We start from the raw sequence: 17,896 nt of genomic DNA on the forward strand, positions 1-17,896 counted from the left end.
AACGATGTCTTGAATGTTCCCGTCAAACTCGCCGCCCGAAGTTCCTAGAAAATGCGGCGGGAATCAAAGACGCAACTTTTCTTTGACAAATACCGCGTTCCTTTGATAAAGCGTCCTTTTGCCGCTAGCAGCGGACTTTTACACACGATAAAACAAAGTGATGAGGGGGTCATTCTAATTATGTGGATCGAATAAATTTTAGTAGTTTATTCATAAAATTTTGTTTAGTTACCTACCTATTAAAACAAAATCTGTGAATAGTTCTATATCGGATTTTTTTCACGAGATCGACTCAAAAAGCATTCGCGATCGACTGTTTGAGCACCCCTGCGCTACACGATTCTGAAGTAAATCAGCTTCGTGATGGATAAACATGATAGGTAATTCAGCAAATCCTGGAATACAACTCGGGTCTTCTATTCTCTAGAATAAATTCCACGGTAAACAGGAAAAAAACTGTCATCATGCAGACGTCATTTCCAGTCTGTCTACTTCCAAGAAATGACCCTGCAAGGTATGACACATGGAATTGAGCTTTCAGTTCTCTCAACTCATCCGAAAACAATAAAAAATGAAAATATCTCGAACAGAACAGATGCACTTATCGGAAGATGCTTTTCTTCTCTGGTCATCGCCAGTGATGCCAGTGTGAAGGCCCTGTTATCGAACGTCAGTTGGAAAGTGACATGGAGCATGTCGAAGAGAATCTCTTCTTTTCAACATAAGGTGTCACACAACCCTCCTTCCTATGTAAGATTCTAGGGTTAGATTTTTATATGCGTTTAACAAAAAGTTAGGCAACAATATTACATTACAGATTTAGAGCCCGTTCACATGACAAGCGGTTTACGCGCGTTTTGATAACGTGCGTTTACAAGTACATGAATTTTCTTCGAAGCGTACACATGCCTACGCGCGGTTTTATGGACCGCGCGTAGAGCGCTGTAATATGCGACATGACAAGTAGTGTATATTCAGATAAAAACTCAAGGAGATGGGCTTGGGAAGAACTCGTCATCATATCCTGTGAAGGAGATGCTGATGAAGAAAAAAAATGTATTATGTGACCACATAAAAATGATAATAGCTCTTCATTTAGAAATCATGAGATACACGTAGAACAAATACAAATGAAGAGAAATAGTATCAAAATAACATTCACCTACCACTTAACAGCAGAAATCTTTTATACTAAGTATATGGTTCTAATTACAATTATTCAACAATGAATTAAATATCTTATTCTTGAATGGTTTATAATTATTTATTTCTTTGATTTCATTAGGCAGTCTATTGAAAAACTTTAAACAACTGTATTCTAGCTGCTGTTTGTGTTGAATTTAATTTACATTTTTTTTTCCTGTCGAGCCACGTGTCCTGCCTACTGCCACTTCAATTCTGCAACACGCGCTATAATATCTACGACTCTAGTTCTTTGTCGGATTTCTTCATTCCCTTTTCTGTCTCTGGGACTGACATTGAGCATAGTTCTTTCCATCGCTCTCTGCATCACCCTCAGCTGGTTTGCGGTCTTCTTAGTTATTGCCATAGTTTCCAGGCCATATGTCGCTACCGGTAATATGCAGGCATCGAAAACTTTCCTTTTAAGGTTTATTGGGATGTCGTTATTCCTGAATATATATTTCATCTTTCCAAAAGCCATCCAAGTTAGCCTGATTCTTCTTTTTATCTCTGCTGTTTGATTTTCTTTGCCGATTCTTATTGAGTGTCCTAAATATATATATTCTTCTACATTTTCAAGTTGTGTGCCGTCAATGTTTATGTGTTCTGTAGTGTTGTTGATAATTTTGGTCTTCGAAACATTAATTTTCAAACCGACTTTTTTCAGAGCATCAATAAGTTGTTTTAACATCTCGCTCAATTCCTGCATGTTGCTACTTATTAGGACGATGTCATCGGCAAAACAAAGATGATTTAAGTAGGATCAGTTTGATTGATCAATTGATGAATAATAGAAACTATTCGATCTGTAATTACCTATCAAAACTTAAAAAAGTTTAATTTTCACCTAAATCTGATACTGAATCCAGATTCAAACCAAAATGTAGAATTCGAACTGAATACGTGCCGTTACGGCAACGATCGTTCACTGCTTGGCAAGCGCGTTCCATGTGAACGGTATAGAATTATCCACCGCTCATTCAAACGCGCGTAGACCGCTTGTCATGTGAACGTGCTCTTAATCTTCGATATTTTTCTTTATAGGTGTAATGTCTCCTAATAACCTGAATTTAAATAATTAATTAAATCAAATCTACAATATAAAGAATACATATTCACGTATTATTTCGAGGATATAAGTTGTTCATTGCTTCAGAACAGGTTCAAACATCATACACCAAAATTGGGTTTAGATTGCTCATAAACTCAGATTCATGCACCATAACATGAAATTGCAGTAAAACGCATAATGCTGGATAACATTCAACAACATCCACCGGTAAATCTAAAAACGTATTTTCCCTGAAAAACGAAAACGTCGAAAACAAATTACGAAAACCTCGGCAATACGCTACACGATTCTGAAGTAAATCAGCTTCGTGAGGGATAAACATGATAGGTAATTCAGCAAATCCTGGAATACAACTCGGGTCTTCTATTCTCTAGAATAAATTCCACGGTAAACAGAAAAAAAACTGTCATCATGCAGACGTCATTTCCAGTCTGTCTAGTTCCGAGAAATGACCCTGCAAGGTATGACACATGGAATTGAGCTTTCAGTTCTCTCCACTCACCCGAAAACAATACAAAATGGAAATATCTCGAACAGAACAGATGCACTTATTGGAAGATGCTTTTCTTCTCTGGTCATCGCCAGTGAGGCCAGTGTGAAGGCCCTGTTATCGAACGTCAGTTGGAAAGTGACGTGGACCATGTCGAAGAGAATCTCCTCCCTGATGAGTTCGATCTTCATCTCCTTGTGATAAAAGTGCCTGGCCACCTGAAAAAGACCGTCGATATTTGAGACTTGGGTATGATTAGTATGGAGAAGCGTTATTGGTAATAAAGGTAGAATTCGAGTGATTTTCCATTAGGGAAAGTTTGGGATTCCTTTCAAGCCAATATGGGATCAGCGAAGGCTTTGAAGGTGGTTAATCAAGGATTCAAGGAGGATGATTGATGAGAAAGGCAATTATGTTGGAACCGTTTAGGAGGAATCTATATTATTATAACTTTAAATTAACAACAAGGCTATTGTGGAATATAATTTATTCCTTCTGAATAAGCTGAACGCAGCTGAACATATACAGTTTGAGGAGTCGAAAGCAATTTAACTTGATAATTTCTAAATGAAAAGTTTCAAAGACGGTAAACATGTTTTACCGAATTGTTTGGAGGAGTAGTGTATCATCGATTTGTCTGAGATCGGTAATTCTTGATCTTCATACAGGGTGATTCAATGCGATGGCCTATTAGACGTATATGGAAAACTAATCATAATTGTGTTCTGAATATTTGCATGTTGGGGTTTGAGAAAATGATCTTTCTCCCTAAAATATTTTCTGATCTCTACAATTTCCAGTTATACCGGAAACAGATACTACTTTCTTAATGCAAATGGCACACCCAGTATATTATTGCATCATAAGATAGCTCATTTGATGAAAATTCAAACAATATAACTTCGATAAAAATTCAATGGTTCATGAAATAATGCAATTATTGCGGAAAAAATGGTGTTGACACCCTTATATTTCTTACCACGAAGTGTCTTATAAGACTACGTATTGGCAGAATCGAAAATTAAAAAGATTTTTTCGAAGATACTTTTTCTGCAGAAATATTTAAAAAAAAATGTGAGTCCTCATCGTCGTAATTTTCTTCATAAAAATCCAATTAACTCATGAACTGTTGATTATGGCCTATTGCTGCAATTGTCATCAAATGAGCTACCTAATGATGCAATAATATACTAGGTGCGCTATTTGCAATGAGAAAGTAGTGCGCTGTTTCTGGTATAACCGAAAATTGAAGTGATCTGAAAATATTTTGTGGAGAAAGATCATTTCCTCAACCCCCAATATGCAAAGTTTCAGCATAAAATTATTATTAGTTTTTCATAAACATGGAATAGGCCATCGCAGTGAATCGCTCTGGATAGAAACAGTATATCATCAAAAAATGTGGTTTCAAGAATGCTTGCAGGCAAGTCGTATCTTCTGAGTCTGGATTTTCTTCACAGAAAGTTGATAACCAAACAATGAAACAGAAATCCATGTTTACTGCACGCAATCTAACATTCGCGGGATGCTTTCAGAATTGCTAATATCATATTAAATCAGGACCGTCGCTAGGAGATTTTCCGAAGGAGAAGGAGAAACGTATTTTAGCGCCCCTCATTCAAATATACAACAAAATATAGGAAAATTAAAAAAATATGCAGTACCTAGGTATATATTAAAAAAATACTAAAATTCAGATAATATTCTAATTATTCGCTCTTTAAACAGACTCCAAGAGGTTAGGTTAGGTTCTTTTCCGAGATCAGCACCTTAATAATAAAAATAATAATGCCTTTATTGCAAAAAAAAATTCATGATATAGGGGCGAAGTCTAGCTTAAGCTACTCTATTCTTCCCCAAAATAAATGATATAAAAAATTAAATAAAAAACGAATATCCTGGAAAATACTCAAAAAATTTTTTTTATTTATTTAAACAAGAAATAAACACCCTGAAATAGCAACAGTGAACTCAGATCAACAAATTATCTGTTCCCTTGAAAATTTTTCCCTCAGAATCTTCCTCAATGATCTCACAGAGACCACCTCACATGATATTCGGTAAACATGATGTACTTTCATTGCATTATAAGTGGAGGAGCGTTGAAACATGGCTGAACCTAATGTAGGCAATATAAGCCTTTGTACATGCCTAATGGCAACTTATTGAACATCGCGCCTGAAAATCAACTTTTCCCTCAAACAGGGAGGAATAGAGGAACTCAAAATTCTGTGTACCGTTATCGTTATGTGAAGCCGAAAAATATTTTCGACCCTGAGCCACGCCAGTTTATTTAATCCAGCACTTATTCCACTGTCATATTTTTTCAAGACGAAGATGAACCGGCAGCACGAGTTCTGTACCTTCTGCATTCTATACCTTGCAACTGAATCAAGACATCCTTGTGGTGGGAGGGCTTGTAGTACCTGCCTGCTGTAAAGTAGACAGTGAAACTAAGACTCGCCAGAAAATGTGGCGTAGCTAATCCCAGCCTGCTACATTCTCCATACCTCAACAATTCTATGTTCCCCCAAACACCACATTTCTACCAATACCTCACCCACTCCTAAGAACATCCTGTTATATCTACCCTTCCAAGCGACAGGTTCTAGCAGAACTAGCGACATGAGGAGAGGAGCAGAACAGCCAGCTGGCCGTCAGAACCGACCAGACAGAGACCATAAAGGTTAGTGAGAAGGCCGAGAAGGAAGCAAGAAGATGCAAACATTTGGCCGTGAGTACGTGGTAGAATGGGGTCTACTTATGTTTCCACGGGTGCCAGTTTAGGACCTAGGGTCTAATTCTCGGTACACTATTCGAGGAGTAACTATGGCTTTAATACCACCGAATCGAAACGAGGATAACAAAAAAGTTATGCTCACAGTCAAAACTACTGAACTCCCCTTAAACTCAAATCTTACCCGCACAAACTGAGGCTGATGCTATGCTATGAGGACTTAGGTTTTGCGTTAGTTGTGCAAGTTCGCAAAGGTTGCAAGATCAGAGTCAAGAGGCGTCTCCTCATGGTGATAAGTTCTAAGGGATTTGTCGAAAAGCATCAGTTTCCAAAAATATTGAGTTTGTCGACTTCATTCTTCTAATGAGACACTTAATACATAAATATTTTTCATTTATTTGGAGATTTAATTTATTTAGTGTCTATTTTATGATTGTAAGCAAATATATGGTGCCCCATAAAAAAAGAACGCCAACTCCCCTCTAAAATATGAATAAATTTATAATTAAATGGGACACCCAATATTTAAATTATTTAATTATTATTTTGCAATGGACACAAAAGGATGGCATTTTTAAAAAACCGATTATGAGATTATTTTTTGACAAGTCTGCAGCTGTAAAAATGCATTGAAGAATATGAGGTGTCCCATTTAAGAAACTCCAAGTCTCGTCTACATCTCTAAAATGGTAATTGATTTCGATGATTTGTTATGAGTATGATATGAACCACAAATATCGAAATATATTTTTATTTCGAAAAGAGAGATCGGGGTGGTCACTTGAAGATTTTTTTAAGTCTTATAGATTTCGAGATGCTTTCAATGTAGATCGAATTTGGTACACCCTGTGCCATTGAAACGGAATACGAATATCTGTACCTAAGGACGACTCTGGCAGGGGCCCATCGTTAAACATAAAACATAATTAAAGTTAGTGGTATACAAGAAACCAATATTTCACTCAAAATCAACAGCTCACCTCAAATTCCAATTGGAGTATTTCCGTAAACTCATTAAGATACTCTATATATTACAGATTAACGAAGCGTTTTCCTTACTTCCTCCCCCTAGGCACCAAAACCGCAACAAAACAATTACCTCTCAAATCAAGCCCAGCCCACGAAGTAGATGAAGATGAAAAACCATTCCTTTTAATTCTCACTGAAGGTGCCTTAAGACGGATCGATGGACATTTTCTTCATTTTCAAAGAAGTACGGGCCAATCACTCCACCAGCCCAAATTGCAGACCATATAGTGACTTTTTGTGGATGTACTGGTCTCCCAGCAGTTATATGAGGATTTTCAATGTCCCATATGTGACAAGTCTGATTGTATAGATACCCACAGAGTGAAAAATGTGCTCCATTCTATGCGAAAAATCGTTATCCTATAGCGTTGTTGTTTAAGCACCCAATCAGCATATGAGGAAGGAGATGCAAATACAGATGCAAAACACGTCTTAGCGAGGCTTAAGAGAGGACCCAATATTGAACGCGCCGAGGATTAGATACTTTAAAGAACTTTTGCAACAGTTTCATTTACAGCAGCAATATTTTCAGTCAAGCCTGCAATTCGTTGATGTATGGGCTTTAAAATATCAGTTACAGATCCAGTCTCTTTCAATTTTTTCACTGTCTTACTGATTGTATGCTCAGATGGACGATTATGTGGACCATAAGCTGCTTATAATGAACGAAAAGAATTTACTACAGAATCATAATTATTGTGGAAAGTTTCCACAATTTTCATATATTCAGCAGTAGATGAATACAATATTCCCAATCAAGCATGCAATTCGATGATGTATGGCTCTTAAGACATCAGTAACAGATCCAGTCTCTTCCAATTTTTTCGCTGTCTTACTAAATGTATTCTCAGATGGACAATTTTCTAGGTTCAGAAGTAGATGAAAGATCTATATTGAATGGCTAACATTCGACTAAACATATGTGGCTTCGAATGAAAGTTATGTTCGACAATAGTAATTTACGTAACAAGTCCGGAAAATAGTGTTTTTTTGGACAAATAGACAAAATTCCAGGACGAGCGTAAGCGAGTCCTAGAAGTGAGTGTGAGTTCAAAAAAAACATTTTCGGGCGTGTAGAATAACACTATCGCTGCTGCTTTCTATATTTTATTGCGATTGCGATCAAAAAACATGGAAATTGTTGACAACTAATTTCATATGAAATGTCAGCCGTTTTCTCGGTTGCTATGGTAATGATCAACTGCATCTATTAAAAATATACCTACCAAGATTTTCATATTCACAATGACACAAACGACGTGATTCATTTCCGACCTAGTCCAGGAAGTACGTACTTTCCGGACTAGGCCGGGAAATGCTACTTTCTCAGAGAAAAAGCGTCCGGGAAGTGAGCACTTCCCGGACTGTTGCCGAAAAAAGTTATTGAAACAGGACTATGAAATCTGGATCACGACATGGATAATCCAGTATAATTATGAGAGTCCACTGGAATAAAATTTGTGATGATAACATCCTCTTCATATTACCTCTGGAACGAAATTCAAATACCTGTAAGTATTATTTTGGCTCGATCCACTTGTTGAACATAAAACATGAGTAAAGTTGGAGGTAGGTATACAAGCAACCAATATTGCACTCAGGATCGTTAGCTTACCTCGAATATCAATCGGAAAATTCTTGAAAACTCATCAAGACACAGCCTATTCCTGGTTAACGAAGCGTTCCCTTTACTTTCTCCCCCTAGATATCAATACCGCAACAAAACAATTACTTCTCAGATTAAACCCAGCGTACGAAGTAGATGAGAATGAAAAACCATTCATTTTTATTCTAACTGAAGGTGCCTTAAGATGGTTTGAGTGACATTTTCTTCAATTTCAAAGAAGTACGTGCGAATCACTCCACCAGACCAAATTGCAGACCATAGACTGCCTATTTGTAGATGTACTGGTCTCTCAGCAGTTATATAAATAAATAAATAAATAACGTCTTTATTCAGAGAAGCAGGATTATAATATGCCTGGCAATCATGACATCAAGGGCGAAGTCTAGCAAGCTATTCAACTCAACCCCACAATGATGTACGAAGCCAGACTAATAATGCATAAGGTTAATGAAAATTGAAATAACGAGATGGCAGAAATAAAAGTAATATGCGATATGTGAACCAGACAGCACCCAGCACCCCCTCCCCACCACAGCAAGGACAAAACAATCAAGAAAGAAAAAAAAAGACATATATATGATTACATTCACATAGAAATACAAGGTCAAAGTGAATCATTGCTTATTCAGTAAAAAGTCCTTAAGTTTATATTTGAACTTATTTATATTAAGTATTTTGAAGACAGAAGGTAATGCATTATATAGTGAAATGGACTGGTAAATGTAACCTCTCGTAAACATAGCTGTTTTGTGATGTGGTAATATGAATTTATCATTATATCGCGTGGCTCTGAAGTGTACAGCACTATGCCGAACAAACCTTCGTCTCAAAAAATATGGACTACTGGGATTAGCGACAATTCCATGAGTAAAGGAACCCAAGTGATATAGCCGCCTAGATTCCATAATAAGACACTTGTCCTCCTTAATCTTGTGGGAAATAGGTTCATACTTTCTCACACCGTGAATTAAACGAAAACAGGATTTTTGAACCTTCTGTATTCTCTCCTTGTCCAGTTTGATGAGGCAAGGACCATAAATGAAATCACAGTATGTGAATTGTGACAGGACAAGTGACTCGCACAAAGTTCTTTTAGCTCTAGTATCCAAGAGATGGCGGCTGTGATAAATTAATTTTAGGTTAGAGTAAGCCTTGATAAGCAAATTTTTAACATGTTCCGTGAAGCGGATATCTGTATCTAATATCAAGCCCAGATTTCTGGCCTGATCTGCGAAAGAAAGCTTTTGGGTGTCGATGACTACATTCATATTCATGGTCAAAAATTCTCTTATTCTTTTACTGGCGAAACACATAATTTTTGATTTATTGGGATTGAGTATTAAATTGTGTTCGCGTGATAATTTTTCCAGGTGACTCAAATCCTCATTGACTCTACGTGAAGCTTCTTCACATGTACCCCCAGGAAATCGGTAATATAACTGTGTGTCGTCTGCATATGCCAGAGCACTGCAATGTTTGGAACTTGTTATTATATCAGATGTATATATTATAAAAAGCAAAGGCCCCAGTACGGACCCCTGAGGAATCCCAGCGAGAACATCAAAAGCAGACGACACAGTATCGCCAATCGATATATATTGAACTCTACCGGTCAAGTATGAATACATCAGTTCCACCGACTCTGGTTGGAAACCAAAATATTGTAATTTTGCGCATAACAACCGATGATTCAAGGTATCGAAGGCCTTAGTGTAATCGAGCAGGACAAGAATACTCACTAAACCAGAGTCATACGCTTCGATAATATCACCTATTACCGTCGCAAGAGCTGTCGCAGTACTATACCCCTTTCTGAATCCACACTGAGTCTGTGGAAGCAATTCATTAATATTGAAATACTGCTCTTTTTGATTACTCAGAACTTTCTCGAAAATCTTTGATAGAAGTGGTAGTATACAAATTACTCTTAAGTCAGAATAATCACGAGGATTTCTAGATTTGGGTATTGGTTTTCCCAGAGCTACCTTCCAGGAATACGGAAAATAATTGTGTTCTATGCAAACATTTAATATATGTACAATATATTTTACTATGATTGGTCTACAATATGAAATCATCTTAAGAGTTATCCCATCAATACCTGCGGCATTACTACGAAACCCATCAATAATTCTCTCAACCTCCCGAATAGTCGTCAAATGAAAATGAAACGAAGTGCCTCCAGGATGTGAATTCTTTGAATATAATTCTATTTTTGAGCTACAGTTCCGATTATGACCATTGGAAATCGAAGAAAGATAGTTCTTTAGCGATTCCGGATCGCTAAGAAAATAGGGCAAAGATGTAGATTCAGATGCACAAATGTTAAGATCTTTCAAGGCCTTCCAAGCTTTCTTAGAATTACGTCCGTCAGCTACAGAATTAAGATAGATTTTTTTTTCAGTACGTATGGCTGTGACCGTCAGATTTCTTAGTTGTTTATAAATGTTCCAGTTCTCAGGAGATCGAGTTTTTTTGAATTTCTGTAAAGCAAGGTCTCTCTGCTTCATTATAGACCTAAGGTTGTCTGTTAACCAGGGTGCTGCTGGTTTTGTTACCCTTCTGGTGATATAGGGTGCATGTTTATCGAAAGTTTCGAGGATAAAAGAATTCAAAAACTTAACCTTTTCATCAATATTTTCCTCAGATATCAAGTGAAACCAGGGTAGCCTCTCAAGATCGCATTGAAAATCTTGGATATTGAAGTTACGGAAATTACGATAGGTTATAATCTTAGGTATGAGGATTATCAATGTCCCATATCCGACAATTCTGCTCGTATAGATAGTCACCGATTGAAAAATAAAGAAAACGAATTTTTTTCAGGGACGGATCACATTTTTCAATCGGTGGCTACCTATACAAGCAGAATTGTCGGATATGGGACATTGATAATCCACATATTACTACTATGAGACCAGTACATCCATAAAAAGTCCCTCTATGGTATGCACTTTGGGCTGGTGGAGTGATTGGCTCGTACTTCTATGAAAATGGAAGAAAATGTCACTAAAACTGTCTTAAGGCATCTTCAGTTAGAATAAGAAGGAATGGTTTTTCTTTTTCATTTTCATCTACTTCGAAATGCGTTACCCAATCAGGATAGGAGGAAGGAGATACAAATCCAGATGCAAAACCCGTCATAGAAAGGCATAAGAAAAGCCCAAATATTGTGCGCGCCGAGAAATAAATAAATTAAAGTCTTCTGCAACATTATTCTGGTACCTAAGTTTTCACTTTTTTCATACGTTCAGCAGTAGATGAAAGATCCATATTGAATGGTTGACATTCAACTAAACATATGACGCTTCAGATGACAGTTCTGTCATGGAAACAGGACTATGAAATCCACGAATTCCACGAGTTCAAAATTCAAAAACGAGCCACGAAGTGGCGAGTTTTGGAATGAACGAGTGGTAGAATGAGCCTTCTGTTCGAGTATTATACATTATTTTCTCTAATTCATTGCATTTTCATTGAAATTAATGAAATATTTCCATAAATATATTTTAGTGATTTTTTGCATTGAAAAATGTTGGTTGGCAGAACTAATTTCTTTAAGGCAAATTGATGAATTGACAGATAAAGCCGTGGCGGAAAGTTCGTAGTACCAACATAGAATAATAAAATATAACCATGAAAACTGTGCGTTTCTGATATATTCTCGCACGATTTTGTTCTACAAGATGTGGAAGAATGAACGGAATAACCACAGAATTAGAGAAAACATAATTAAAGTTGGATGTATACCTAGAAGAAGCAAAAATTTCACTCAAATTCTCCAGCTTACCTCAAATATCAATCAGAAAATTCCTGGAAACTCATCAAGACACCGCCAGATTAACGAAGCGTTTTCCTTACTTCCTCGACAAAACAATTACCTCTCAAATCAAGCCCAGCTCACGAAGTGGATGAAAATGAAAAACCATTCCTTCTAATTCTTACTGAAGGTGCCTTAAGACGGATCGAGGGCATGAATCACTGTTAAATTCAGCGATTGAAGCCTTGGCCGACCTTGAAAGAACCGCGAACGAGGAATAGAAATGTACCGTTTGGAAAATGAACGATGCGATAGCAATGAAAATACGCCGGAATGCTCCATTTTCCCCCTCTCCTTCCGCAAATTCCATTCCATGGTACATTTAACAGGCCTGCCGCTCGGTTGAGTCAGGGTTAAAGTGTCATTTTTTTATGGATGAAAAGAAGGCTGGAATATACAATGGGTTCTTTCGGATGACGTGAAAAACCGGCATTTTCCGAGTTTGCCGGATTGGGCTCCTTTCATTGCTCCAATTTCAATCGGTGGGTCTTTGATTTGCTGATGATCTGTTGTCGGAGTTGGATTGTAATTTTTCCTGAAGACAAGTGAGTTTCTTTGTGTATCGGGAGGCCCAAATTCTTTGTCCAGGGAGGGGATCTCAGAACCCCTTTGAGCTAGAAAAATAATATGGCACATTTTCGGGCTCGATATTCGATAGAATTAATTTGGTGAAAACTGCAACCTCAGAAATTCAACTGTTTGAAGCTTTTAGAGAAAATTGGAAAATGGCGTGAAATGAGAAGTTCTCATAACTTCTTTATTATTGATGCTATCAACATGAAACAAAAAATCCTATAGGCACTTTGCTTAGTAAAATCCATTGGTGTAATAATTTATTTTTTATGGTCATTAGTTTTTAAGTTATAAAACAAACTTGTGTTTTTTGAATATAAACCGTCATTTTTTTAAATGGAACATCCCCATTTTGTCGCAATTTTACGATTACTCCAGCTGAGCTGATTCCAAAAATTTATCACATGTTGATTCCAATTGTACAGGGTGGACAAAAATACAATAGTTTTGTGTGTGTTCATAAATAAGTAACGCGTAACATTCTTCATTACTTAAATTGACAATATTATCAAAAATACCTATTGTCTAGCGCCAATTGGTTTGAATGTAACACTCTGTAGTTTGTTTCATTTTTAGATTAATAGAAATGAGCTGTTTCCAAACATGTTTGGTACTTGCAGTCTAGAAAACAGAATATGAAAGAAATTGCTTGATTTTTCCCTTTTCAAAAATATATAACATGGTATATAAATTTCTCATCAAACTATAAAAGTCATCAAAAGTTTCAGTTTCATACGGTAAATCAACCAAGTGCCTATCTATGTATAATAATCTGTGAACTTCAGATAATTAAAATATTCGGTGGCCACCAAGATCTCTGGATTTAACAAAAATCTAACATTGTTATATCCGGACATCGAATATATGAATTATCAGATTTTTTTCAGATGGGCACTTGTGTTATATATTCTTGAAATCGGAAACATTAAGCGATTTCATTTGTTATAGAAATTGTTATGGTCCATATTTAAAAAAAACCTGTATTATAACTTTTAATTATCACATCAAGTGATTCTACGGAAGAATGTGCCTAAAAGATTTTTTTATTTCATGTTTATATAACCGAAAATAGAAAAGTTATGAGAACTTTTCATTTCTCGTCATTTACCAATTTTCTCTTATAGCTTTAAAACTGTTTCTTTCTTCACCAAATGAATTCTGCCAAAAATCGAGGCTGAAAATAGTGCCATTCATTTTTTTCTAGCTCAAAGGGGTTTTGAGACCCCCTCACTAGACAACTAATTTGGGATACCTGATACACGAGTACTGGCACCAAATGCTAACTATTGTTAGGCCGTTGTCTAAGTCTAACAAGGTCTTTTCAGTCTTGGTTTTCGGTCACTCGAAAGTCGGAAATTAAAGGAATGATAAGACCAACACTTTCGCCAGAAAAAAAAAACACAAACTCCTTTTATTTCGCCGAAACTTTTCTGTGGAATAGACAAATGTACCAACAAGAAAGAGTTTTAGGAGAACGAAAAAACCGAAAGAGAAACACTCTGGCGGATCTCTCCGTTGGATCATTCCAACAAGTTTCACCGAAACCTTGAGAGTGCGAGATCTAAGTATCTGAATCTCAGCAAGAATATGCTACACCTCCTCACTGTATTTCGTACAGGACATTGTCGCCTCAGCCACGAATGACTATAATAATTTTTAGATAATTATTCTCAAGTTCAAATGAAAAATGTGTCTATTGTGCTGAAAACGTTTTAAATATTTCGAATGTTAAGGACTACTGATCTCAGACAAAAGGTTCCTACCGTTCTCGAAACTTATATTGGTTCGATGATGCTGTATACTGTACTTTTTACCGCAAAGTCCTAACACTCATAACTCCTCGGAAGTTGGAAGTAATGAACGCGGGATCAAATCCCGCTGCTGGCTTTTTTATAGAATTTTCTGCATTAGTAATTTTATATTTTTTTTGTCACATGTCGATATATCTTGCGTTTAAAGAAGAAATAATAAACCGTAGTATTAGATTTTCTGGCTTTTTTTCTGTCCAGAAGGTTATTTCTGAGAAAGTTTAATAAAAAGCTCGTTACCTCTCTGATCTGCCCCATCGTGTAGTAAACAAAGCCCCTTCGTTTGCTCCTGTAATGCAGCGTAAGCCCCTGTTTCGTCTCGTTCTCGCAGATGAAACTGGGCGCTCTCATCCTGGGATACGAAAACTTGAGATACTCGTGTAGGTTGTCTAGTCCGTTCAGGAAATCTCTCATGTGTCGGCCCAAGACCGACAGAACTCTGTCGTAGCCGTATTGACTCACGAAACTGATGAAGAACACCCCCATCTGATCGAAGAACTCCTTCTCCCCAACGTTCAGGATCTGCAAAAGTGAAATGAGATGTCCACTTAAAAGATTTATAATTTATAACTCAATTCGGTTCCGCAGTGGAACATTTCGCGTCTAAACGTGAGAGGAATAATTATTGGGAATCCGAGTTTGTTGGAAACTAGGAGAATTCATTTGGGGTCGTTGATCGGAATGCTACTCTCCGAAAAACGAGAAAAGAAATGTTAAGGAAGAAGTAGCTTTTGGCGCTCTGACTTCACGTCAGGGATTTTAATATTCATTGCACGATAGAACGACTTTTGTTAGTTACCGCTAAGATGCGTCTACTTATTCGGCCAATTGAAAAGTCCCTGGTCTGATGCACAGATGGCGATGCTAGTGTTAAATCCATATGATTTTTAGTTGGTACCAACCTTCAAACAATACATGTCAAAATTTGACAGCAGCTCGACCATTAGTTTGTGAGATACTGCGTTGTGAGTGTAGCTACTTTTTTTATTTGAAAAAAGATGAAAAATAAAAAAAGAATTTCGTGTGCTGATAAAATATTGCTTTTTGAAGGGAAAAAATACAGTTGAAGCAAAATCTTGGATTGATGAAGAGTTTTCGGGGTCTGCACCAGGAAAATCAACCATCATTGATTGGTATGCTATGGCTGTCACCGACAAAAAATCAAAAAAGTTCACAAAATAATTTTGAATGACCGTAAAGTGAAGTTGATCGAGATAGCATACATTGTGAAGATATCATCATATCATTCACGAATATTTGTACATGAGAAGAAAACTGTGTGCGAAATGGGTGCCACGCGAACTCACAATCGATCAAAAGCAACAACCTGTTATTGATTCTGAGCAGTGTTTTAAGGGCAATAAACCTGAATTTTGCTTCGAGATGTGACAAGGGATGAAACATGGCTCCATCATTTGACTCCGGAGTCCAATCGACAGTCAGCTGAGTGGACTGCACACGACGAACCGAATCCAAAGCGAAGAAAAATACAACTGTCAGCTGGCAAGGTTATGGCATCAGTATTCTGGGATGCGCAAAGTATGATATTTATTTAATACCTCCAAAAGGGCCAGACCATCAACAGCGATTATCATATAGCGTAATTGGGTCGTTTAAAGCATGAAATCGTTTAAAAACGGCCCCATTTGCTTCTGCACCCACCGTATTCGTCGGATCTGGCACCCAGCGAATTTTTCCTGTTCTCAGACCTCCAAAGAAATAAGAATGCTCGCCAATGAAAGAAGTAATCGCCGAAACTGAGGCGTATTTTGAAGTGAAAGGCAAATCGTATTACAAAAATTGTATCGAAAAGTTGAAAAATCGCTAGAATCGCTGTATCGCCCTCAAAGGCAACTATGTTGAATAATAAAATCGAATTTTGTCAATTGACTTTTCAATTGGCCTGTTATACCTGTGAAACTTTGTTCACTACTTCTACTTGATCACTAGAGTTACATACGCATACATCGTTTATATTTGACATTTCTCGACTCTCGTGACCTTTGAGTATAGAATAATATTATTTTATATTCTATGCTCGTGACAATCTTCCATACTCTGAATTACAGTTACTTGATAAAACAAAGTGACAATACAAGTTGTCTCGTTTTTGATATGCTGCTGATTTCTGTGCCTAAATATGGCAGCTTTTTCTTCACATTCTCTGTTCACCTAATTTTTGGGATTTATTCAAAATGTAAGGCCCTTTTTTTTAACTCATTGTAAGTATTCTTCAGACAAATTAATTATCAGGTTCAATAACAGGCGAACCTCTAGTGAGCCTCTGTTCATCGTGTTTATTTGCAATATTTATTAGAATATTATATTAGGTTGTGTTGAAAGCAAATAAACTTTATTATTATTATTATTATAATAATTTCAATTTTGACGAATTGTCAGTTTGGTTCAGTCAATCGTATTACCATTTTTAGGCACAATTTATAAATTTGACCACGGATTCGTCATCAGAGAGTCGTTTGAGACCATTTCATTATGTGCTTATATCAATAGCTATAACCAAACTTATTTAGTATTCATGGCTTGTTTGTTCGTAGAGAATCAAATCTACAAAGATGTTTCTCGTGAAGAATTTGTATCTGCAAACATGACATGAAAATTTGCGGAACCATCTCTTTTTGTGTTATTTCTTGATGAAATATTTTATCAAGGTCCCCTTCTGTAATAAATCACACAGCTTTGTTTTCCTGTTTCACTACATTCGCTCATATGAAATGTTTATACTGAAAATATCTAGGGGAGAAAATTGATATTCATATAAGAAGTGTTGAATGTTGTTTAGGATTGGGAGCATACAGTTCTCAAGAATAAGTTGAGACTTGAACTTTGAATTGCATTCAACATCTTATTGTTATTCAAAACATTTCTCTTCTTATTGAATTCGTGGAAATCCATAACACAAGGGCAGCTCAGTGGAAAGTTTAGGTAGGTATAGTATAGTTTGTATTTCTTCGATTATTATGTGTTTTTTGGGGTGCCGCCAAAATTTCGTGTCGGAATATTGAAAAAACGGAAAAAATTAAGATTTTTGGCGAATTTTTGCATATTATTTGGACAACATAAATTTTTCGACAATGACTTTTTCATAAAAAACAAAGTGAATTAAATTTTTTTTAATTTTTGGTGTAGTTTTGATTTCTTCAATTATCAAGACTCTCTGAAATATCAAAAAAAGAATGAAGATATTCATTCTTTATTCTCATTCATTTTTCAAGTTGCCTACTGCTGTTTACAGCTTACAGTAATCTTTTGTTTCTGAAGAATACAATATCATTGTCAAGACGCATGCATTCAACTTTTACAAATATTTCGTGAATACACGAAATCTTTATGATTTGAACGCATTTCAATATATCAAAAATAAAATGTGAGTTGCTACAACTCAGGTATAATATTATGTCCAATTCTGAGCTATCGCGCCAATTGAAAAGTTCCCGGTATGATGCACAGATGGCGGTGCTAGTATTAAATCCATATGATTTTTAGTTAGTACAAACCTTCAAACGATACGTGTCAAAATTTGACAGCAGTCTGAGTTTA

The 17,896-nt window shown here is 36.4% G+C and overlaps 1 protein-coding gene across 3 annotated transcripts in view; it reads right to left on the reverse strand.

Annotated features, from left to right (window-relative positions):
• LOC123684120 (soluble guanylate cyclase 88E) overlaps positions 1-17,896 on the reverse strand; it is an 85,086-nt gene that overhangs the window by 36,831 nt on the left and 30,359 nt on the right. For all 3 annotated transcript variants that reach the window (XR_006748108.1, XM_045623252.1, XM_045623251.1), the window contains exons 3-4: positions 14,579-14,860; positions 2,757-2,962 (exon numbers count right to left, since the gene is read on the reverse strand). Coding sequence is in view for 2 of the 3 variants with exons in the window: in XM_045623252.1 (XP_045479208.1) it covers positions 2,757-2,962; positions 14,579-14,860 (488 nt within the window). In the remaining variant the exon portion in view is untranslated. The remainder of the gene's footprint in view (positions 1-2,756; positions 2,963-14,578; positions 14,861-17,896) is intronic.

The sequence above is a fragment of the Harmonia axyridis genome, chromosome 7, assembly GCF_914767665.1.
Source record: "Harmonia axyridis chromosome 7, icHarAxyr1.1, whole genome shotgun sequence".
In the NCBI taxonomy this organism is placed as follows: domain Eukaryota; kingdom Metazoa; phylum Arthropoda; class Insecta; order Coleoptera; family Coccinellidae; genus Harmonia; species Harmonia axyridis.